General features: G+C 45.2%; 1 protein-coding gene across 1 annotated transcript in view; it reads right to left on the bottom strand.

The window, feature by feature from the left end:
* The window catches only part of RFX8 (regulatory factor X8), a 50,704-nt gene extending 31,979 nt beyond the window's left edge, over positions 1-18,725 (bottom strand). The window contains 1 exon segment of the mRNA XM_016207174.2: positions 18,611-18,725. Within this exon segment, the coding sequence (XP_016062660.2) occupies positions 18,611-18,682 (72 nt within the window). The 5' untranslated portion in view covers positions 18,683-18,725.
* Between the last annotated feature and the right edge of the window lie 5,600 nt (positions 18,726-24,325).

The following is a 24,325-nucleotide window of genomic DNA, read 5'->3' as shown; positions in this document are numbered from 1 at the left end:
CACACACACACACACACACACACACACTACTCCATTCCCCTCTTCTCCCCAGACAATAATAAAGCACTTTCTACACTGGCCTCAATTCCTCAGTAAGTTTCTAGGTCAGCAATTGTACCAGGGTCCAAGTCTCAAGCTGGCTGCCAGCTAAACAAGACAGGAATCTGGGAGGCCTACTCCCTGAGAAATGATGTTACCCTGGAGAGGGGAGCAGAGAGGCAAAATGTTCTAGGTTTTATGAAGGGGTCCCTTTCACATGGTGCACACTGCATATTTACAGTTACTTTCCTTTAAAAACACACACACAAAGCCTCAAGCTTTTCATTTGTTCTAAAAACCGAGCCTTGGCTTCTCCTGGGTCTAGGGCAGGTGCTGCCTCAGCACTTTGCAGTGCAGTTCCCCACAACCCCCACCAGTGCCGCCTATGCAGGTGGGGCGTTTAAGGGGATCAGCAGTGCCACCGTCCCTGGCTCAGGACCATGTCTACCTGCTGCTTCTGCTGGCGTAAGATAAGGTGGTGGCATAGATGGTGATAGAGACCTGGGCACAGAAATTCTATACTGATGTGGCATAAGAGGGGCAATATGAGAGAAATAGGGAAGAGGTAGGGGCTTACTTGAGACTAAATTTATTTTAATTAGAATATATGCTTCTTTGCAGTGCCTAAGGTGGTGGGTGTAAGGAAGCAAAGCCCCCCAATGTCCCTTAAATTCGCCTCTTTGCCATCAACCCTGGTTTCAGACCAGGTCTCTCTATGCTCTTAGTGGTGTTTCCATTTCTTTCCTTTACACAAGGTCCAGGAAAAAAAGAGAAAAAAAACACAAACAAGATGGCAGCAGAGTTGCTGGAAGTTACATTCACCTTCTCCCAGGACCAAACTGGAATTACAACTAAAATATAGAGCAAGAAACCTGAATAATCAACTAAGGACTAGCTAAACAGAAGTCTTAAAACCAAGGATTTACAGAAGAAGCCACATCGAAACTGGTAGGAAGGGCAGAGAAGCCAAATGGGCTGTCCCTGCACCTATGTGCTGTGGATGAGAATCCAGAGGGAGATCTCAGCTGTAAGGAGTTCCCACTGAGAACTCTGGAGCTTAAAACCCAAGCTGAGCTCCCCAGCCCAGAGCACCAAGATGGGAAAAGGTGCCCACATAACGTCTCGCTGTGAAAATGAGTGGGATTTCTGTCTGTGAGGGAGAGATAAGGTAGAGACCTAGGCGCCCTTTTAAAGGGCAAGCACACAAGATCTCATATGCAACCACTCACTCCGGACTCTAGTAGAGGGAAGTTGGAGCCCACTAGAGTCGTGTGAAAAGAGACTAGGGTTTGTGGCTCCAGAGAGAGAGCTGAAGCATGGTCCCTGTGCTGAGTCCCCTCCCACACTGCAGACACCACCTTTCTTGTGTAGAACACTACCTTCCATTGGCACCAGCCTGGGAGACTGCATTAGCCCCACCCACGAGACTCCCTGTCACTCTGCCCTTCAGAGATCATACCTTGTGGAAGAGCCAGCTGCCAGAGGTGTAGAGACTCAGGGGATGCCAGTGATTGAGTTCTGTGACTCTGAGGTGGAGGCCATTCCTCTCACCTTCTTGTGAGCCTGACCAGTGCCTCCTCATTATGGGAGTTAATACACTGTGGTCAGGGTCAATCTTCAAAGTCAGCCAGCCTGAGGGTCGACTCTATGCACAAATGGGCCAAAAGCAATCAAGACTCAATTAGAAGAGGAAGGCTCACATAACCCATACAAGGGACATTCCTGGAGCACCCAGCTCAAGTGATCAAAGAGACTGCACCTCTGGGTCCCATAGGACCCCTACTACTTAAGGTTACCCCATGAAGGCTGGGAGACACAGCACCTCTACCTAATACACAAAAGCAAACACAAAGAGGCAGCAAAAATGGGGAGACAAAGAAACATGCCCCAAATGAAAGAACAGGAGAAATCTCCGGAAACAGAGCTAAGAAATGGAGGCAAACAATCTACCAGATACAGAATTTTTAAAAATAGTTGTAAGGATTCTCAAGGAACTTTGTGAGAACTTCAACAGTATGAAAAAGAACATAGAAATTATAAAAAAGAACCAGTCAAAAATGAAGAATACAATATTTGAAATAAAAAATAAACTAGAAGTAATAAACAGTAGGTTAAATGAAGCAGAGGATCAGTGATTTGGAAGACAAGGTAGCAGGAAACTCCCAATCAGAGCAGCAAAAAAACAAAATAACTTTTTTCAAATCTTCACCTGAGGATATTTTTTTCATTGCTCTTCAGAGTGGAAGGGAGAAAGAGAGAGAGAGAGAAACACGGATGTGAAAGAGATACATTGACAGGTTGTCTCCCACATGAGCCCCGACTGGGGCCAGGGATCAAGCCTGCAACCAAGTTACATGTCTTTGGCCATAATTCAACCTGGGACCCTTCAGTCTGTAGGCCAATGCTCTAACCACTGAGCAAAACTGGCTAAGGCAAGACAAAAGAAACTTTAAAAATCACAATAATATAAGAGATCTAAGGGAAAACATGAAGTATACAACATCTGCATCATAGGGTGCCAGAAGGAGAAGAGAGAGAGCAAGGGATTGAAAACTTATTTGAAGAAATAACAAATAAAACTTTCTTAACCTGGTGAAGGAAATAGAAGTACATGTCCAGGGAGCCCGGAGACTCCCAAAGAAGATGACCCAAAGAGACTCACACCAAGATACATAATTAAATGCCAAAAATTAAAAACAAAGAGAGAATCTTAAAAGCAGCAAGAAAGCAGCAGAAAGTTATCTGCAAGGGAGCTCCGTCAAGACTGTCAGTTGATATCTCAACAGAAACATTTCAGGCCAGAAGGGGTTGGAATGAAATATTCAAAATAATGAAAAGCAAGGATCTACAACCAAGACCACATTACCCATCAAGGCTATAATTTAGAATTCAAGGAGAAATAAAGAGCTTCCTAGATAAGAAAAGACTAAAGGAGTTCATTATCACCAAAGCAGCATTACAGGAAATGTTAAAGGGTCTTCTTTAAGAAAAAGAATGAAAAAAAGAAAAAGAGGAACATAGTTATAAAGAATAAAATGGTAAAAAATACGTACCTATTAATAATCACTTTAACTATAAATGGCTTAAATGTTTCAATCAAAAGGCATAAGGTAGCTAAATAGATAAGAAAACAAGACCCATATATATCCTGTCTACAAGAGTCACATCTCAGAACAAAAGACTCATACAGACTAAAAGTAAAGGGATGGAAAAAAATACTTCATGCAAATGGAAATGATAAAAAGATAGGTAGTAATACTTATGTCAGGCAAAATATACTTTAAAACAAAGGCTATCATAAGAGACAAAGAAGGGCACATAGTGCTAAAGGGATGAATACAAGAGGATATAATTTGTAAACATTTATGCACCCAACATAGGAGCACCTAAATATATAAATCAAATTTTGATGGACATAAAGGGAAAGATTGACAGGAATAAAGTCATAGTAGGGAATATTAACAGCCTGTTGACATCAATAAATAGATCTTAAAGACAGAAAATTAACAAGGAGATGGCAGCTTTAAATGACATACTAGATAAGGTGGATTTAATTGATAGCCATCTTCAGAACATTCCACCCCAAAGCAGCAGAATATACATTCCTTTCAAGTGCACATGGAATGTTTTCTAGCGTAGACCACAGGTTAGGACACAAAACAAGTCTCAATAAATTTAAGAACATTGAAATTAGATCAAGCATCTTCTCTGACCATAATGGTATGAAAATAGTAATCAACCAAAGGAAAAACTGAAAAACACACATAGACATGAATGCTAAATAACATATTTTGAAACAATTATGGGGTTAACAATGAGATCAAGGAGGAAATCAAAAGTTACCTTGAAACAAATGAAAATGAAAACACAACCACCCAAAATTTATGGGACACAGCTAAAGTGTACAAAGAGGAAAATTCATAGCATTACAGGCCTACCTCAAGAAATAAGAAAAACTTCAAAAAACAATCTAACCTTACACTCAAAAGAACTAGAAAAAGAACAATGAAAAAATCCCAAAGTGAGCAGAAGAAAGGAAATAATAAAGATCAGAGGAGAAATAAGTAAAATAAAGTCTAAAAGAAACAATACAAAACATCAATAAAACCAAGAGATGGTTCTTTGAAAAGGTAAACAAGATTGATAAACCTTTAATCATACTTATCAAGAAAAAGAGAGCACCCCAATAAATAAAATCAGAAGTGAAAGAGGAGAAGTAACAACTGACACCACAGAAATACAAAGGATTATAAGAAAATATTATGAACAACTATATGCCAACAAATTGCACAATCTGGAAGAAATTAATAAAATTCTAGAATTATAAAATCTTCCAAAACTGAATGAAGAAAAAACAGAAAATCTGAAGAGGCAAATTACAACTAATACAATTGAAGCAGTAATAAAAAAAACTTCCAACAAACAAAAGTCCTGGACTGGATTGCTCCACAGGTGAATTTTACAAAACATTAAAGTAGAAATGACACCTATTTTGCTCAAACTTTCCAGAAAATTCAAAAGGAGGGAAGATTTCCAAGCTCATTTTATAAGGCCAACATTATCCTGATTCTAAAACCAGATAAAGACACTACAAAGAAAAAAAGTTATAGGCCAATATCCCTGATGAATATAGATGCAAATATCTTCAACAAAATATTATCAAACTGTATTCAGCAATACATTAAAAATATCATATGACATGATCAAGTGGAGTGTATTCCTGGGATGTATGGTTGGTATAATACTTGCAAATCAATTAATGTGGTACACTGCATAAACAAAATGAAGAATAAAAATCATATGACCATATCAATAGATGCAAAAAAACTTCTGACAAAATCCAGCACTCATTTATGATAAAAACTTTCAGCAAAGTGTTAATAGAGGGAACATACCTTAATATAACGAAGGCCGTATATGACAAACCCACGCTAACATCATACTCAATGGGGGAAAACTAAAAGCATTTCCATTAAAATCAGGAACAAGACAGGGATGTCTGCTTTCACTACTCTTATGCAACATAGTACTGGAAGTCTAGCCACAGCAACTAGAAAAGAAGAAATAAAAGGCATACACATTGGAGAGAAGGAAGTAAAACACATTATTTGCAGATGACATGATACTGTATATAGAGAACCCTAAGTATTCCACCAAAAAAACAACTGGAACTGATACATAAATTCAGTAAAGTAGCAGGATACAAAATAAATATCCAGAAATCAGTTGCATTTTTTATAATTAACTATCAGAAAGGGAAACTAAGAAAACAATCCCACTTACTATTGCATAAAAATAAATAAAGTGCCTAGGAATAAATTTAACCAAGGAGGTAAAACACCTGTGCTCAGAAAATTATAAAACACTGAAGAAAGAAACTGAAGATACAAATAAATGGAACCTTATACAATGTCCATGGATAGGATGAATTAACATTGTTAAAATGTCCATACTACGTAAAGCAATCTACAGATTTAATACAATTCCTATCAAAATACCAATGGCATATTTCACAGAACTAGAACAAATATTCCAAAAATTTATATGGAACCACAAAAGACCCCAAATATCCAAAGCAATCTTGAGAAAGAAGAACAAATTTAGAGAAATCAAATTTGCTACCTGATATGAAACTATACTAAACGCCATGGTAATCAAAACAGCATGGTGCTGGCATAAAAATATGCACGTAGAGCAATAAAACAGAATAGAGCACCCAGAAATAAGCCCAAGCCTATACAGTCAATTAACATCTGATAAAGGAGGCAAGGGCATACAATGCAGTAAAGACAGTCTATTCAATAAATGGTGTTGGGAAAATTGGACAGATACATGCAAAAAGAAATTAAACTAGACCACTTTCTGACACCATACACAAAAATAAACTCAAAATGGATTATAGACTTAAACGTAAGACTTGGTACCATAACATAGGCAGTAAATCTCAGCTGTTTCTCTTACTAATATTTTTTCTGATGTATCTCCCTGGGCAAGGGAAACAAAAGTAAAAACAAACAAATGGTACTACATTTAAGTAAACAGTTTTTGGTGCAGCAAAGGAAACCATCAACAAAATGAAAAGACAACCTTGAATGGGAGAACATATTTGCCAATGATACATTTGATAAGGGGTTAATATCCAAAATTTATAAAGAACTCCTGCAACTTAAAACCACAATGAGGTGTCACCTCACACCTGTCAGAATGGCCCCATCAACAAATCAACACATGACTCGTGCTGGCGAGGGTGTGGGGAAGGGGCGCCTGGTGCACTGCTGGTTGTGTATGACTGCACAGCCACTGTGGAAAGCTGTACGGAGTTACTACAAAAAATTAAAAATGGAACTGCCTTATGACCCAGTGATTCCACCTTTGGGTATATATCTGAGGAAACATTAATTCTAAAGAATACATGCGCCCCTATGTTCATTGCAGCATTGTTTCCAATACCCAAGATATGAAAACTGCCAAAGTGCCCATCAGTAGAGGAGTGGATAAAAAAGCTGTGGTGCATTTACAGGAGGGAATACTATTCAGCCGTAAAAAAATAAGGATATTTTCCCTTTGTGGCAGCATAGATGGAAGTGGAGAGTATTATGCTAAGTGAAATAGGCCAGTCAGAGAAAGACGAGAACCATATGATTTCATTCATATGTGGAATTTAATGAACAAACTGAACTACCGAGCAAAATAAGGAAAGACTCTTAGAGAGCAGGCAGACAGCTCTGGTGGTGGGGGAGGTGGTGGGGGCTGGGGGCTGGAGGAATTGAGCAAAAAGGGAAAAAAGAGAAAACTCATGAACACAGACAATTGTGATTGGGGGGGTGAAAGTGGAAGAAGGTATAGGGGGGATAAATGGTGATGGAAAACATAAAATATAATAAAATAAAATAAAATAATAATAAAATAAAATAAAATAAATAAGAAAAAAGAAAATCACTCATAAGATACATAGAACAATGCAACAGAATAGAGAGCCCAGAGGTAAACCTATGCCCACATGTTCAATTAATTTGCAACAAAGGAGCCAAGAATATACAATAAGTAAGGGCAGTCTCTTCAATAAATGGTGCTGGAAAAACTGGATAGCCACACACAAAAGAAGGAAACGGGACCACTATCTTACACCATACAAAGAAATTAATTCAAATGTTTTAGGACTTGAATGTAAGACCTGAAAACATAAAAATCCTAGAAGAAAAGATAGGAGGTAAGCTCCTTGACATTGATCTTGGCCATGACTTTTGGATTTGACACCAAAAGCAAAAGCAATAAAATAAGAATAAGTAAGTAGGGCAACATCAAACTAAAATATTTCCACAAAGCAAAGAAAGCCATCAACAAAATAAAAAGGCAACACACTTAGTGAGAGAAAACAGTCGCAAATCATATATAAGGGGTTAATATCCAAAAATATAAAGAATTATACAACTCGAGTAAAACAAAAACAAAAAAAATTAAAAATGGGGAGAGCATCTGAATAGGTTTTTTCCGAAGAAGACATACAGATGGCCAGCAAGCACCTGAGGGGTGCTCAACATTGGGAGTCCTCCAGAAAGTACAAATCAAAACCATAGTGAGATGCCACCTCACACCTGTTAGAGTGGCTATGAAAACAAAACAGAACAAAACAAAAACAAGAGATGACAAAGGCTGGCAAAGATGTGGAGAAAGGGGAACCCTCCTGCATTGTTGGTGGGAATATAAACTGGTGCAGCCACCATGGAAAACAGTCTGGAGCTTCCTCAGAAATTAAAAAGAGAACTACCTTACGGCCCAACAATTCCACTGCTGGGTATTTATTCATAGGAAATGAAAAAACTAACTTAAAAAATACATGCACCCCATGTTCACTGCAGCAATATTACAATAGGCAAGATATAAAAACAACCTAAGTGCATATCCGCAGATGAACGGGTAAAGAAATTGTGGTACATACACACAAAGAAATACTGTTTAGCCATGAGAAAGAAGGCCGTGTTATCATTTGCGACGTCCTGGAGAGCCCTCGAGAGCATCGCACTAAGTGAAACAAGTCAGGCAGCCTACTGGTCGCAGAGCCAGCCGTTTGCTCCAGAGCCTGGCTCGTATCCCCGGGCAGCGTTGCATTCGCCGCCTGCTTTCGGAGAGGATTATATTTAGGCCAGTGAGGAATCTCAGTGCCCCTCTGCCAGGGCTGGCGCACAGCCTCCCCCTGCGGCCTCTCGGGGCCCAGTCTCAGCAGGCCTGCAGGGGGCTCCGCTTAAAGCGCAGTCACACTGCTTCACCCCCAGCTCAGCTCGGGGCTCCCCTCTCACTCGGAATAACACCCTTCTCCTCCCTCAGACCTCCAGGCTTCTGCCTGTTTTCAAGCTCCTTCCCTGCCCTCCCTCCTCCCTGCTCACTCGCCACCCACCTCCGACTCTTGCTGTGCTTGGAACTCATCCCCCTCAGGCTCTTTCCTCACTCCTTCTGCTCCAATGGCATCTTCTCCGGGAAGCCGTCCACGACTCCATTTAATTTGCTCAGATCCATCTCGCTATTTTTCTTTTTTATTGTCTTTCCTTCACCAAAAGTGACAAGAGGGGGCCTCGTTCACCCTGTTTATTGCTGCACCCCCAGCAGCTAGAACAGGGCCTGACTTATTGCAGGAATTCAAGTATTCGTTGAATGAACAAATAAATAAATGGATGAGTTATGCAGTTTTCATTATCTGAAAACTAGAGATAAAGTTTGTATTTTGAGACCTAATTTTTAAGAGGAATTTGTCACATGAGTCCTTATACAAAATTTGTAATAAAATAGAAGACATTTTCATTAGTATAGCTCATAAAATTAACAACAGAATACCACTTACTGTGACTCTGCCTTCTAAAATAGATATTTAATATTTCTTAAGGTGTGGAATTGGCAAAGAAGTTACCCTTAAATCTTGATTCTTTTTTAAAAAAAATCTCTTAATTGGCCAAGACTTGCGACTTTATCAGTTATCAAGCCAGCGCTGAGCAGAGAACTTGCAAAGTGTTTGCTGCTGGGCTTATCTCATGGATAAGCAATGTCACCTTCCCTCGTCATCTGTTACCGACAGCCCTGCCCTCCTCTTCCTCCCTAAGGATAGAGCCTATTTTCCCCCAGCAAAGGCTGGTGCCAGCCCTGCTCTCTGCGACATCAACCCAGAGACCCGGTGCTGGGGCCCCCACCCGGGCACAGCGCGGGCCTCACCTGCTTTACCCTGACGAGTGTGCGCAGGCCCCGCACCCGCCTGCCGGGCTCGGGTGGCAGGCTCCAGGCCCAGCCTTTCAGGGGGGCGCGGGCCAGCCAGTGAGAGAATACAGCTGCCCAAGGAAAGCTCTCACTGTCACTGAAATACATCTCTCTCCCCTAACTTCTCCGTTTCAGTGGATGTAATTTTTCCATCGTAAAACTAAGGGGTGAAGAGGAGATTGAAGAGGAAGGGCTGGCTGGGAGCTGAGCACAGTGACTCTATTTGAGGTGAGGCTGAGGCTTTGGTGGGACAGGCTGGGCTGAGTCGCCTGTTCCCTCCCATGGACACTGACGCGGCCAGCTGAAGGCCTGCGCCAAGAGGTCTCTCCGACCGGCCTCCTTTTTGGTTCGGGCGCTCAGCTGAGTAAGTGGGGCCGCCTCTCCGCCCTCACTTTCTCCTTACAGCCCAGTCTCCTAAACCCCAATTCAGACCTCTCGGTCCTTCCTCGGCTGATTCAGTGCCCCAGTAAAACTCCAGGGTCCCTGCCCTTGTGGAGATCCCCATGGCGATACCACCCCATTTCTCAAAGGGAGGCTCGAAGGCTCATGGACACCGGGGCCGAGCCTGGGGTTCAAGGCCCTCTGAACTCAGCCCCAGGTTTATCCTGGGCTGCAGCTCCACTGCTCCCCACGTAGCAGGAAAGCTCCGCCTTCCCTTCCCCGCGTCCTTGCGCACACTCCTCCCTACGCCTGGACAGCCTCTGCACCCTGCTCCCTCTCACTCCGCCTCCCACCTGTCAACACCCTAAACTGTCCTCCAGAGCTTAGCTCAAAGCGAGACCCTCGCAGGCCCCTCATGACCCTGCCCAGGACGCCTGCTCTCTGAGTTCTCACGGGACCTTTCGTGTACTTCCGATACCCATCGCGTTGCGCTTGGTACCAAGTTCAATGTGCATCTAACTCTGTTATTAAGCCATTGGAGAGAAGGTCCCGTGTCTTCTCCATGTTGGTGGCTCCACCTCAGCAGCTGCTTCCCACACAGGGTACCTTCTACAAAAGGTGACCATATAGTTTGTTATAATTTATTGTCCAAACTAGAACACTTTTGAGAGTGAAAGGGGACACTCTTAATAATTATGCCGGGCTACAAGTAAAACTAAAATTGTCCCTGGCTACTTGGTCACATGTGGTCTCCATATGGCAAGGCCTCGGGGAGCAGTTTCTGAGTCAAGTGGAGATGCTTACAATGTCGTCAGCAGTGAACAGCGTGAAAGGGCGGAGCTGGTATTGCTGGGGGTGGTTCCACTGGGCAGGTGGTCCCTGGGGTGCGTCTGGAGGGAAGGAGCAGGATTCAGGAAGGTCCAACTAGACAGAGGGAAGAAGAAATGACATCGCGGAAGGATAGGACGGCGGCAGCGAAGACAGAACCACGTTTGATCTGCGCAGAGTAAGAGTTTGTGGCTGAAGTTGATGGTTTATATGGAGAAGAAACAGGCAGCATGGCTGGAGGAAGCTGGAGTCATCGCCGGGGTGTGTCGGGGCGTCTTCACACAGGAGGGAAGAGCGGCAAACACTGCGTGTTTCTGAGCAGAAAGGAGACGAAGAAAATGCAGCAGTTTAGGGAGGTTATTCCCACGGTCGCGCTCAGAGAGCGGGGAGGCTGAGCAGAGGGAGGCCGCCGGGGGCCCGGAAAGAATCTGCCAGGTGACAGGAATTCAGGGGCAATACTGGCAACCGGAATGCGTGAGCCAGGAGAACGGAAAAGGCCGAGTTAACAGCACTCTGTGAGCCCAGGGAGCCGGGCACAGTGTGGGGGGACGCCGCGCACAGATGCGACGTGGGCGCCACAGACTGGAATAAGGAGGCAAGCGGCAGAGGTGCTTTGGACGGAGACGGTGCATTTAGGCTTGTACGCGCCGAGTGTGAGGCACCGGTGTGCCCTCTGCACGGAAGCGTCCGGCAGACCCCGAGAGGAGCCCTGGCGGTGGAGAGCTGGGCCAGCGCCCACGTCCAGGGCGGCGGCCCGGAGCGAGCAGTGGGGAGAGAGCGCGAGGCCTGCCCCGGGCCAGCGGGGAGAGCGCGCTGAGTGCCAAGGGCTGCATCTCAGCAAAGCGCGGACCTAACGGGGAGGGAGCCACCCGGAGGCGAGCAGGGACCCGTCCAGGACCTGGCAGCGGAGATAAAGACTAAGGTGAAAAACATTTAAGGAAGGAACCGGAAATGGGTTTCCCTGGCCCGTGATATTGCCAGAGACTGATTTTCTGCCCATGCCAAAGGCATGTGGATGTGATGTGTGTGTTTCCACCCTGAACCAGGATTAATGGCCGAAAAGCCAAAAAGCCAGTTAGATTCAACAAAAATATGAATTCTTCTGATATTAACAGAGCCGTGACCGATGACCAAAATACTTAAACAATAGCTACTAACCTCTGATACCTTTTTTCACCCAGAAGGTAGCAATACTGGCCATAAAAGAAAGAGCTCTTCTTGATACAGATTCCATCATAATGACACCTGAAAAATGAAGTTGTCTTAAAGATCATGTCAAGCCACTGGCATGCTTTATAGAAACTCAAACGGACTAGCTAATGCACACGTGGGCTTCTCCAGGCTTTATCATTGGCCCCCTTTATTAGGAAAAGCTAACAGTCACTCAGCCTGACCAAGCTCTGGTAGGTCAACAATTTCATACTATTTCAAAAGCATCAGCTTTTAACAGGGCCTGTGAATGTTCTACTCTGCGTTCTCAGTATATGAGGCTCATTCTAATGGGGGGGACTCAACAGGGGAGGCCTCCTGCTGCTGCAGCCATTAACCTCTTTAAAGTAACATGAAGCTACACCCAGGTTCTCTTCTGCTGGGCGCTGGGAGCTGGGAGGTGGGAACTGGGAGGTGGGAGCTGGGAGCTGGGAGGTGGGAGGTGGGAGCTGGGAGCTGGGAGCTGGGAGCTGGGAGGTGGGAGCTGGGAGGTGGGAGCTGGGAGCTGGGAGCTGGGAGCTGGGAGGTGGGAGCTGGGAGCTGGGAGCTGGGAGGTGGGAGCTGGGCGCTGGGAGCTGGACACTGGGAGCTGGGCCCTGGGAGCTGGGCTGGGCCCTCTGCACCCCAGGGGCTCCTCTGCTGAGCCGCAGCTGGTCCAGGCTCTTAGCAGTGCAACTAAAGTTTTCAAATGAACTGTTGGGCAGTACTGAGTTTGGCAGACTCTTCCCCTGTTTTCGACTCACTCCTTCAAGCTTGCAGGCCCCTCTCCTAACTTGGCTTCCATTTCTTCCCACTGATTTCCTGATATCTCCTGATTTTTCTTGTTTTAAAACAAACAACAAGTAACAATGATAACTGAGTGACAGTTATAACACCATGCACCATATAACACTGAAATTTCTTTTTGTGTTAAAAATATAGCCTGGGTACCTAGTCTCCTGAATATAGTTCAAATATGCTAATTAGATGAATACTTGGAAGCTTTAGCTCAAACAGTAATTAAAACAGTTCTATTATTCTGTGTGTGTAATTATTTAAATATTTCAACAATTAGACATTTACATCTCTAAGTATTTAAGTTGCTGAGACAGAAAAATATATATTGGGACTTTTGTATTTCAACAAAATTGCTGAGAAAACAGACATTAATATTTGGTTCTAACATTACCTGAATCATTTTAGGCACTAGGATCTCCATTTGAATTGTGGGAACTCTCTGATAAGAGTTGATATTTATAGTTTGTTTCATTTTGAACTTTTTTAGTCACTTAGTTTGTGATTTTTTTCAAAATTTTTTTAACATTTAAAGTAAAACAAAAATGACAAACCTACCTGGCACTTCCTCTCGTGCTTGGCTTCGGGGCGACAAGACCAGGAAAAACCAAGTGCACAAGCTAAAATAATAAGTCAGGTTTCAAGTTTTAATTCAAAAATTTAGAAATAAAACTTCCGATTTCTCCTCTCACACTACATAAACTATACTTCCTCTGTTCCGATGATAAAGAAAATATGTGTAAATGAAATTTGAAAAATATCAGACAAGTATAAAGAAGAAAACATACCACTCAGAGGAAATCACCATTTGCACCCCGATGTGGTTCCGTCTAGTCTTTTATCAAAGTCTCCATAGGTGCCCGTGTTCTATGCTACATACATGAAACGACTGACACCACACGAGCATGTCTGCAGTCTTGCTTTCCACTTGCTTCCCTCCACGTGGAACCACAAACATTTCCTTTGGTCATTACGAATTCTCTGAAAACAGGGGTTAACAGCTGCATAATAGTCCATCGTGTGAGTGCCCCATAATTTTACTGTTTTCCTCTTTTTCCAACGTGATCATTTTCACATTTTATTATTCATTTGTTTACCTAATTTGTTCCTTGTACAGGTTTTGTTAGCAAAGGCTATTACAACTCTGAATAACATAGCTACTTCTGACTCCGCTTCTCACCTCCCAGTTACCATTTTAATGCACGTTGTTAAGTAGCACTGATATTATGTTTATGATCAATAACATTAAAAAAAATAGAAGTCTGTTCTGTTTCCTCGTTATGAGAGGGCCAGGGCATGCGTGGGCCAAAGGCATGCCTGCTGACAGTGAGGCCCTGCGGCCTGATGAAATTGCACAGATGCGGGGCAAGGAGACGCGGTGCTCCCAACAGTCAGGTCAGGATTTCTGCTCTTCTTCTACACCCCTCCACAATCACTCAGCCTCCGCTTCTGGTGGTTTCCTGCTGCACCCCTCTTTTTTTTTTTCCTTAGCTTCCAAGCAGCAGGATTTGACAGTGTCATAAAACATTCCTCTTGTCTGGCCCCAGGTCCTACGTCTCCCTACAGGAGCCTCCCAAGTCTGGGTGTGGGGGAGGAGAAGGAAGGAACAGGGAAGGCAAGTCCTGCACAATTAAACGTCAAGGTCATGAGGCCAAATTGACAGGTTCCTTCAGGGAAGGAGACCAAAATGTACACATGAAAAATAAATGATAGGAGATCAAAGAAAAAGTCAGTGAAGTCTAAGTGCAGAATTAGAAGCCAGAAATTTTACTTTCAACAACAGATTCTTACAATTTCATCTCCTCTTAAGAAGATCAATTAAAACCTTCCCTATGTGTCTAGTTGAAAGATAGTAGGTACCTAATGGGATTATTACAGAGCATACAGCAGGCTCAGATTCAAGCCCTGGGAAGTAGTCTGGTGTTCTGGAGGGAGAAGCAGAAATAACTTGCCTAGTTGTCTGGAGGTGTAATAACCTGTAGTTGGCTTTATTGAGCACTTCCAACCCCAAATGACCCCGTGACTTCATTTTATGATCAAGCACACCACAGTTAAAATTTAAAAACCAACTGAGATGATTATTTCCAAAACATGTAATAAGTAAAAAATTTACATACTTAATATAGAGAGAGCTCACATAAATCCATAGTAAAAACACTGACGCACCAACAGAAAGTGGTCTGGTGGTGTCACGTGTACACATAATGCACATGTGGCCAGAACACCTGCCACAGTGCTTACCTTCCTGACCACCCCACACGCACGCGGAGACAGCGAAACACAGTCCTTCACCAGCAAGTGTTCTAGGCTAAGGACATTACAGGTTTGGGTAAGAATGCCAAGACGGCCACGAGCGGTGTGAATTGGCTGTAATTGTCTAGAGTCTCTCCTGGGGAGATGACCAGGCACTTAATGTTACTTATAACAGAGAAAGATCTTAACCTAAGTTTCCAGGAAAGAGGATGGTTGGAAGAGTTCTGGAACATCCAAAAAGGATCTTTAGCCATTTTACAATGTGCGTGGGAGAATGTGTGTGCGTGTGTGTGTGTGCGTGTGTGTGTGTTTTTAATATGTCTTTATTGATTTCAGAGAGAGGAAGGGAGAGAGAGAGGGAAACATCGATGATGAGAGTCATCACCGATCAGGTGCCCCCTGAACGCCCCCAGCTGGGAGTCAAGCCCCCAACCCGGGCCCGGGCCCTGACCGGGAATCGAACCACCATCTATCTCCTGGATCCTAGGCTGATGCCCAACCGCTGAGCCGCACCCGGCCGGGTGCACTGAATATTTTAATGTGAAAGTTTAAGATGTTCTGGATGAAAACAGGCATATAATTATCATAGTTAATGTTTCTTGGGTGCTTCCCATGCACCAAGATTATTTAATTCTCTTTACGTGTGCTTTCTCATTAATTTCTTAAAAGCATGTCATCATGTTAGTACTATTAACATTATGAATACTCTCATTTTACAGATGACGAACTTGAGGCACAAAAAGGTTAAATAACTTGCCCAGGGTTATAACCTAATTAGTCTGATTCTAGGCTTAGTGCTGACAAAAAGTGTGCCAAATTGCATTCTGTCTATCTGTCAGCCCACCTGTCTGTCCGAATACCAGTCTGTCTGTACATCCATGCATACATCCTTCTTTCAGTCCATCCACCTACATAGTATCCGTACAGCAGGATGAGCCATGAAGACCACAGGAAGCAGAGTGACCTGTGAGACACATAGCAGGGGCTCACACTCTCAGGCATTTAGCAAAAATTTGGTTTTAAAATTCCAATCATCCACAAAGAGGTAGAGAGAAAAGGAAGTGTGAGGGCATTTCTTGTGGCAAGACCACTCTCTTACCTGGGAAGGGTGTGTGCGATGGGCCTGGCAGAAGGGGATTCATGGACTCACTAGAGAGTTATTGTGAAGCTCCTGCAGTTAGTGTCTGGCTGTGGCACAGGAGTCCTGGCAGATGAGAGACAGGCTGGCCAGCGGCCTTGGTGGACTGGCAGGGGAGAGTGGCTACTGCCCTGGTTTCAGGGGGCTTACCCATAGTCCTCTCACGTCAACAATGGCTGAGGAGTTTCCGTGAAGAGCTGCCGTGTGGGACAGCCCGGGCTCTGCCTCGCGAGGGCCCCGGGACGGGCAGTCAGGCTTCAGAACGAGTCAGTCACCCAGGCAAGGGATGCGTGTGCGAACACCCCCGGGGGCTGCTCTGAAGAAGCCACAGAAGGGACCAGGAGATAAGAGTCTGCCTAGTCCCCAGACACGACTGGGGAAGCTGTGCAGGAGGAACCTCCCAGCCCCTTTCACCTCCCCTCCTGGAGGGGTCAAACCAACCCCCAGTGAGGGGGGGCAGGAGAGGGGGGAGGGAAGAAGCAGCCCCACACCTAGTTCTTTGCTGGCAAGAAACCACACTGGAGGAGGTGGGAAAAGCTTCCACCTTGACCCCAGTTCAGAACGTGGAACAACATTCTAAGCAGCAGACTGACACTGTTGGATAAATTAGAGTGACAACAGGGCTTTGCAGCACCCAAGGATTTCCAGAGAGGTCCCGCTGCCAGATCCAAGGCTCATTGGGGCCTAGGAAGGGCCACCCAAAGAGCAGGTTCAAACTCTCTGTGTGATCTCTCCCCAGCTCCGGCGGGGCACGTGTGTGCACATGCGCATGAGCATGCACATGAACCACACGCAGGCTACATCTCTGGATGGCAAGGCCATAGCCGGTATTTATTTTCTTCTTTTTATACGCTTTTCTCTAATTCCCACATTTTCTCTAAAAAGAATGTGTTACTTTTATAATCGGAAAAACATGAGTAAAAGTTATTTTTAAAAGGAAGTCAGTGCTATGGAAATCCCCTCGTCCAGTAAGGTTATCACTTGCAGCAGGAATGAGTGTCGCCCTCACATGCCCAGCACTGCCCAAAGGAATGAGAAACCTTCTCACATCTGCACAGGAACCACTGTGGAGCCGGGAACTGACTCCGCTCCCGGGGGAGCGGGGAGGAAACGGGAATTGGGTATTTTGTTGTTTCTCTTGTAAACATGCTTTGGTATCATATCCTGTCCCCCTTCCTCTCCCTTCTCTGTTGTCACAGAGCCGGCAGCAAAGGCTCCCTTCCCAATCCCAGCTCCACCGGACTGGCCCACTCTTCAGGCGAATTCCCAAGGAGAGCTGCAAGCTAGTGTCTTGGGGAATGGATGCTAAGGCAGGATTAAGATGAAAAATGCTAATGAAATGCCCATTGTACACTGGAGTCTCTTTTTAACTTGTCCTGTGGAATACTCTGCAGTGGGACTGAAACAACTTCTAAGAAAATCTAAAACAGATTTTGAAAAACAGTCTTTGGTTTCTTAGAAAAGGAAGTAAGGATCCTACAGAACCAAAGCATGTCAAGCAGAAGTCACCCCACTTCCACCTGACAAGACAGCCAGGCAGGCAGCCAGGAGAAGGCTGGGGCCTGGCCCAGCCAGTGCAGCGCCGCAGAGCCCCGGCCGCCCAGGGGTGCTCCGGGGGAGGGAGGAGCTGCCTGGTGACCCACCATTCGCTGCGCTGACCCAGATGGGAAATACCAGCCACATGTGGCTGATAAGCACTTAAAGTGTGGCTAGTCTGAATTGAGATGGGCTTGCATGTAAAATACACTGGATTTGGAAAATTTTGTTGGAGAAAAGATTGAAAAAATAACTTGGTGATTTTTAATATTGATTTCCTGGTGAAAAGGTAATATTTTTAATATTTTGGATTAAACTTAAAAATTATAAAATATTATTTTCACCATTAAAAAACTTCAAAAATGAGGATAGTAAAATATTTAAAATTATGTCCATGACTCCTATTGAATTTCTATTGGACAGCACTGGATTAGAGTCTATGAGACCCAGTCAAACTTGCAATTGGACTGGACAAGATATCTCTTTCCTCTAGAGTCCTAGCTCTTTCTGCTCTGTATTCTGCCTTGGCATTTATCCCATCTAATATACTATATATTTTATCTAATTTCCCTGTCTCCCCCAACCATAATACAATAAGTTCAGTGAGGGTAGAAATGTCTTTTTCATTGTTGTATCCCCAGCATCTAAAACAGTGCCTGGCACACAGAGGCTGCTCAATAAATACTTATTAAATATGGAGGGTCTCAGAAGACTATCCTTGTGTTAACATTGTCTGAATATTATATGGTCTAAACAAAGTTCCTGACAGGGCTCTTAACTTTCAGAGGAAATCTTTAAGAGTCAATGAGTTCTCTAAGTAAGACCAAATTGTGGGAAACATCAGTTGTTTGATGCGACAAAGTGGCTCCTGGAGCTTATGTGGAGCTGAGGTTGGGCATTTCCACACAGGGAGTAAGGGCCCAGCAAACTCAGGTATTTGGAGCTGCCACAGTGGCACTCTTGAGGTGTCACCCCGTTCCTTACCTTCCTGGGCCCTCACTATGAAGCGTGGGCAAAGAAAGGATGGCTTTTCCATGGAGATGCAGTAGTGTGTTGGCCAACTGGTTGGCTTCTCCAAGCAGAGCCAAATTATACCCACTGAGAACCCATTAGAGCCAAACAAATCCTAACCTTGCCTCATCAATTCATGTGGGTACTTCCTTTTTTTTTAAACTCAATGAACACTGTACTTTTATCTTCACAACTTACCTTCCCAAATGTGGCTGGATTGACTTGGTTCTGGGCATTTTGCCCACAGGTGTCCATGTAAATCTCATACATGAGGCAGCGAGGCACACTGTACCCTTCGCAAACACAAAAATTGTCCACCAACCTGGGCAAAGAAGAAGAAGAGAAAATTGGCATCCATTTTCCTAGAACAGGACATTTTGATATATGTTTAATTTACTAAATGCAAAGGGTCACCAATCAGTAAATGTATTATACCCTTCTGCTCTCAGCCCAGAGTTCATGTAGGGTGGGGCAAAGTAGGTTCACAATTGTGAGTATTTGAAACACAGAATTAATTCTTTTACTATTATTTATTAATTATTGCATGATTTCCCATACGAACAACTAAACCTACTTTTGCCTCACCCTGTGTGTTGATTTTGGGCCATTAGATTATCAACATGGTAGATTTTGCTGTTGTTGTTTTATATTTTTGGCCTGAAGCCATTCCAAAAAGAAGTCCAAATTACTGGGCTCAGCAGACACTGTTTCATGTACCTTTATAAAGGCTGCAGCCGAGATCTCTATAACTATGGAGTGGAAAATTATTTCTTCTCTAAGACACCAAGCAAGCCCTCTCCCAGAGTCTACCACCCTACAGGTGGCTGTAGGAGCTGGTGCGGCTTCCCAGTCCCCCGTGTGCCTGTACCCAGGCACCAGTGCATAGCCCTCCCCTCCCCTCCCCTCTCTATCCCTGAGGCAGTTGCTTGCATGATTTTCAAATCCAAGTGGTCTGGAGCAGTCCACTATATTTTGATTCTTTAAATTGCAATGAGCTGTAAAACGCAGGACACCAAGAGACAGAAAAGCAGCACACTTCACTCTCCTTTATTTCCTGCCGGGGACAAGACTACGTGGCACTCAGGGTGTGTGCAGGCCCTGGGCCTCTGCTCTGCTTGGGTGGGGCCTTTAACTGCCCAAGTGTTCAGGCCCTGGGGCTGGTGGGGATCCCCTGGGAATGGAGGACTCTGCCAGTGACTCACAGCTTATAGCTGGGCCCACAGGTTCACCCCTAGGGTGCCTGTTCCAGCAACAGGCATGTGAGTGTGTGGGGGCAAGTAGTGAGGGTGACGGGGGTCACAAAGTGTGGTCCACAGTGACATCCAGTCACAGCCTTCCCTTCCTGGTGAAGGACACACTGCCTGGTTCCTCCTCAGGCTCTTAAAGAAACACATAAAGCCAGCCAGCACAATTTCTAAGCACGAGAATTGCTTAGCATTCACCAGCCACACATCTTTTCCCTTCTTACTGATGAAATGCTGCTTATTTTTCTGGGATGAGGCACAGCGAGGCAGAAATTTACTTCCCTAGAGAGCTAAAGACCAGAGTCACAACTGTCGATCCCATGGACTTCCCGGAAGAAAGGAAAATCAACACATGGGGGGGCGGGGGCAGGGGTACCTGGCCCTGTAACAAATTACCACAGGCCTGCGGCTGAAAACAGCAGAAACTTCCCGTCTCAGCTGTGGAAGCGCAAGTCCAACACCGCGGGGTCCCGAGGCCCGAGGGGAACCTGTTCCATGCGCTCTCCCAGCCCTGGGACAGCCAGGACCCTTGGCTCCTGTGTCTTCACCTGGCCTTCTCCTGAGTGTCCTCTCTCCTCTTCTCAAGGACACCAGTCATCTAGGCAGGGCCCACCCTAACCTGGTGTGATTTCATCTTAATGGCCCTATTTCCAAAAAAGCTTACTCTCTGAAATTCCGGAGGGCCATGCCATTTGCGGGGACCCTTCACACTGTGCAGCCCAGGGACAGGATTTTCTAAGATTCTGCCATAAAATCACATGGGATGGGACAGCTCAGTGTTGCTCATGGTTTAAATACTGTTATGGCACCAATTATTTGGCTCAAGGTTGAATACAGGGAGACGTCTACTGCAGTGGGGAGTAGCAAATTCATACGTAGGTGGTATTTCTCTTTCTTTGGTGAAGATGCCACTTGTTGATGTGTGAAAACCTACAGCTACCATGTCCCAGAAAGGCGAAGGTTCTGGCTAAGCTGGGGAGCTGGGGACTGCGGCAGAGGCAACGGGCAGGGAGCGCAGGCTCACTCTTTATTCATAGCACTACTGGTGTAGTCAGGAAGGGTCTCCTGAAAAAGCCATCCACCAAACAGCCGCTCCTTAAAATGAACTCCGAGTTTCTGTGAGGTGCCAGGGCAATTCTTTTGCTCTAGGCCTCAGCGAACTGCTGTCCTCCTGCTTCTCCACGGGAATAGCAGTGAAGGCCCGTGACAGTCCCTCCTCCCACACACGTCAGGGAAGGGCGCCTCGGCGTGCAGCCTGCTCTGACCTGCCCCGTTTGTGACCATGAGCCCGTGGTCCTTTCCCCAGAGTTCCCGGCCTGACCTCAGGGGCTGGTGTGGTAGCTGCAGGCATCCGGTAAGTGGGCCAAGGGACGTTTTGAAAGTGGGCTTTGGTTTGCCCTGTACGAGAGGAGCGCCTCCCCTCGGAGGCGGGCCTGGACTTCAGCTCAAACAGCAGTTGCTTCCCCACTCTGTCTCCACACACACAGGAAACTATGCTGGTGATGATCACCCAGGACTCTGAGACAACTCACAGTTTCTACGATTAGAAAACAAGTATGCAGTGTGCCGAGTACACTGGCTGGCACACAGAAGCTCATGTTATCATTTTTATGTCTACCTCCAAAATCCTGAATGGAAGCAAGAAAAATGTCCATGTTAGCAGGCTGGCAGCGCAGAAGCGCCTGTGGTCAGTGAGCCTGGCTTTCCCCTACGTGTGGGCCCAAGGAGAGGCGCAACGGGAAGGTGCAGGCAGGAGGGCTGGGCAGATCCACTGGCAGGTGGGATTGGCCAAGGCTTTTCCACCATGCCCCCAAATGTCTTTGGGTGATATGCCATTATAAAGCTGTCCAAGTTTGAAGTGGATTGATCACCCAATTCCTTGCTTAGCTGCATAATGACAGGGTTTTCCCGATCTCATTGTAGGGTGAAGTTGTTGGCTAAGATCTTGGGAACATGCATGATGCTCTCCTTATTTTGAGTGATGGACAATCTGTTAATAGCCATCTTTAGAGTCCACACACCCAGTCCTGCGGTTCTCACATTTCCTGGGTATAAGTACCCTTTGGTTCAGCTTGATCAAAAGCTACTAGGAAATCTATTCCTTTCAAAATAAATTATTTTGAAATTATTTTCTTAATTTCAGCAGAGTCTGCAGAAATCTGAAAAAGTCTTATTTACATGCAGGAGACAGTTATCCAGCCCACAGCCAGGCTTAGCATGCACAGGGATTAGAAGACTCTCAGAGCTTCACTTGAGGTCTGAAGCCAGGGCGCCAACCAGTCACACCGCCCAGCAGGGGAAGTCAGATCACTGGTCTGTAGCTCTGTGTGCTCACCAGAGGTCTGACCACTTCTGTCCCCATTTCTACAGTCCTCCCTGTCCGTGGAACAGAAAACTACTACTTCTGTTTCCAGAGCCTGTCTGCTTCTGGCAGGACCTCTCTTTCTCCCTGGAGAGTGCCTCACATGCTGATAACAGTGGCACTGAGGCCTCTGAGATGTGGGTCCTACGTAGTGACTGACTGGAAAAGTTTACAGTGAAGTAATGCTGAAAATGGAGCATTTCTTCCCCCGGACAGCAGTCTGTCCCTCCCTGGTCTTTCACTCAGAAGCCCCAGCTCGCCTGCCGGTACCCACTGCTGCTCTGCTAGGAAGCTGGGCTCCCTGGGTGTCTCCTAACACCGCCGGGATGCCGAGGCTCTGGGTTACAAACTGAGGGGCTCTGTTCTGGTTTGTTTGTTTTTAAAAAAAAATGTATTTCTTAATTGTGGTGAAACATACACAGCATTAATGCTACCATTTAGAAATGTACAATTCAGAGACATTAAGTACCTGCACATTGCAAAGAACTCATCTTGCAAAACTGACCCTCTGTACCCATTAAACACTAGCTTCCCACCCCCTCTTCTCCCAGCCCCTGGCAGCCACCTCTCTGCTCTCTGCCTCAGTGAATTTGGCTTTAGGTACCTCGTATGAGAGGACTCACACAGTGCGTGTGCTTCTGTGACGGCTTATTTCACGTGGAACAGCGTCTGCGAGCTTCGCCCCGGGCAGCGCCTGTCAGACCCCTCCCTGCTGAAGGCTGGCTGAACACCTTTAGTCTCCCCGCTCACCTGGGGTGCAGGTTCCCGTGCCTTTCGCCCTGGGCTATTGCGAGTGATGCTGTTATGAACACGAGGATACAAATGCCAGTTTGAGTCTCTGCTTTCAATTCTTTGGGGGTACATACCCAGAAACAGAATTGGTGGATCATATGCTAGTTCTACTTTCATTTTTTTGAGGTACCTCCTTACTGTTCTCCATAGTGGCCACCACTTTACATTCCCACCAACAGTGCCCAAGGGCTCCAACTTCTCCACATCCTCGCCAACACGCCTTATTTTCTACTTCCTTTCGTTTGGTAACGACCACCCCAACGGCTGTAAGAGGTGGGGCCTGTGTTTTTAGTGTTGGTGCTAATGCCAACAGTCAGTGATCTGTTAAACACCCTCCTAGACTGGATGCCTAAGAGCAGTCCTCCAAGGAAACTAAGCCCCTCTCACCTCCACTGCCCCTCCCTCTCCTTTTTCTTTTTTCTTTTTAAAAAATATGTCTTTATTGACTTTTTAGAAAGAGAGGAAGGGAGAGAGAGCATGCGCAAGGGATCAAACCCACAGCCTGGGTGTGTGTCTTGACTGGGAATCAAACCAGCGACCTTTGGTGCAGGGGGCGCACTCAATCAAATCAGCCACACAGGCCAGGACCCCACCCTCCCCTTGAAGCACAGGAGCCTGGAGGGTCGGTCAGAGCCTGAAGGGGCAGGAATCTGTGGCTTAAGCCTTGAATTGTGACTGCAACTCACACCATCCCAAGTGACTCAGAACACCCACACTTCCTCAGTGCACACACAACTTTAGGAGTGTGCAGGTACTTTTTAAACGCAATCATTCTTTTAAATCTCTGGAACATAAGAGCAAACCCCAGAAACTCTAGTTGACTAAAGGTGACCTGAAATAGTTGACAAAGGCGTCCTCGGAGCCTTTCCTTCTGAGAAGGTGTCGATACGCCAAGGGGTCTGAGGTAGTGAATGCAAAAGTAACAGGGCATCGCTATGTAACACTCTGAAAACACTGTGTTTTAATATTTATTCTTTTCTCTTTTTTTCTCTTACGCAAGACAAAATACATCAAAAATTTTTCTTGGGAGGAAAGGAATAACCATGTAGGCATTTTGGGGTTATAATCACAAATTCACCCTTCCTTTTTCTCTCACTCACATAACTTTTTCAGAAAGTCTTTCCTGAGAAATATTCCTTAAAGCTTTTTTTTAAAGTAATTAGATTTCCACTAGTTATTCACCTTATAAAACTGAGGTTTCAGGACTGGATTAAATTATTTTCCTGCTTATGAAGTGTTACAAACCCACAAGCTTCATGTGTCCCAAGGGCTAATGGTATTTTCCTTCCAGTTTTTTCTGCCTCTATTTAAACAGCCAGAAGAGAATTTCACAAAAGATGTGGAATCCATTGTTACAGCTAAAAATTGCTTTGCTTTAAGTTAGGAAACATCCTGTTCTGGATCTCAGACTAAGAAAACCTTTCCTGTCCTGGACAACATATACTTTCAGAGGTATATGTGAGGGTCAGTTCAACCAACAAGGCCCAGCCGGTGGGGCAGGCTGGACTGATTCCC

The sequence above is a fragment of the Miniopterus natalensis genome, chromosome 13, assembly GCF_054644295.1.
Source record: "Miniopterus natalensis isolate mMinNat1 chromosome 13, mMinNat1.hap1, whole genome shotgun sequence".
NCBI classification, from domain to species: domain Eukaryota; kingdom Metazoa; phylum Chordata; class Mammalia; order Chiroptera; family Miniopteridae; genus Miniopterus; species Miniopterus natalensis.
Note: the sequence above shows the minus strand (reverse complement) of the source record. Positions and strands in the feature narration are given on the sequence as shown.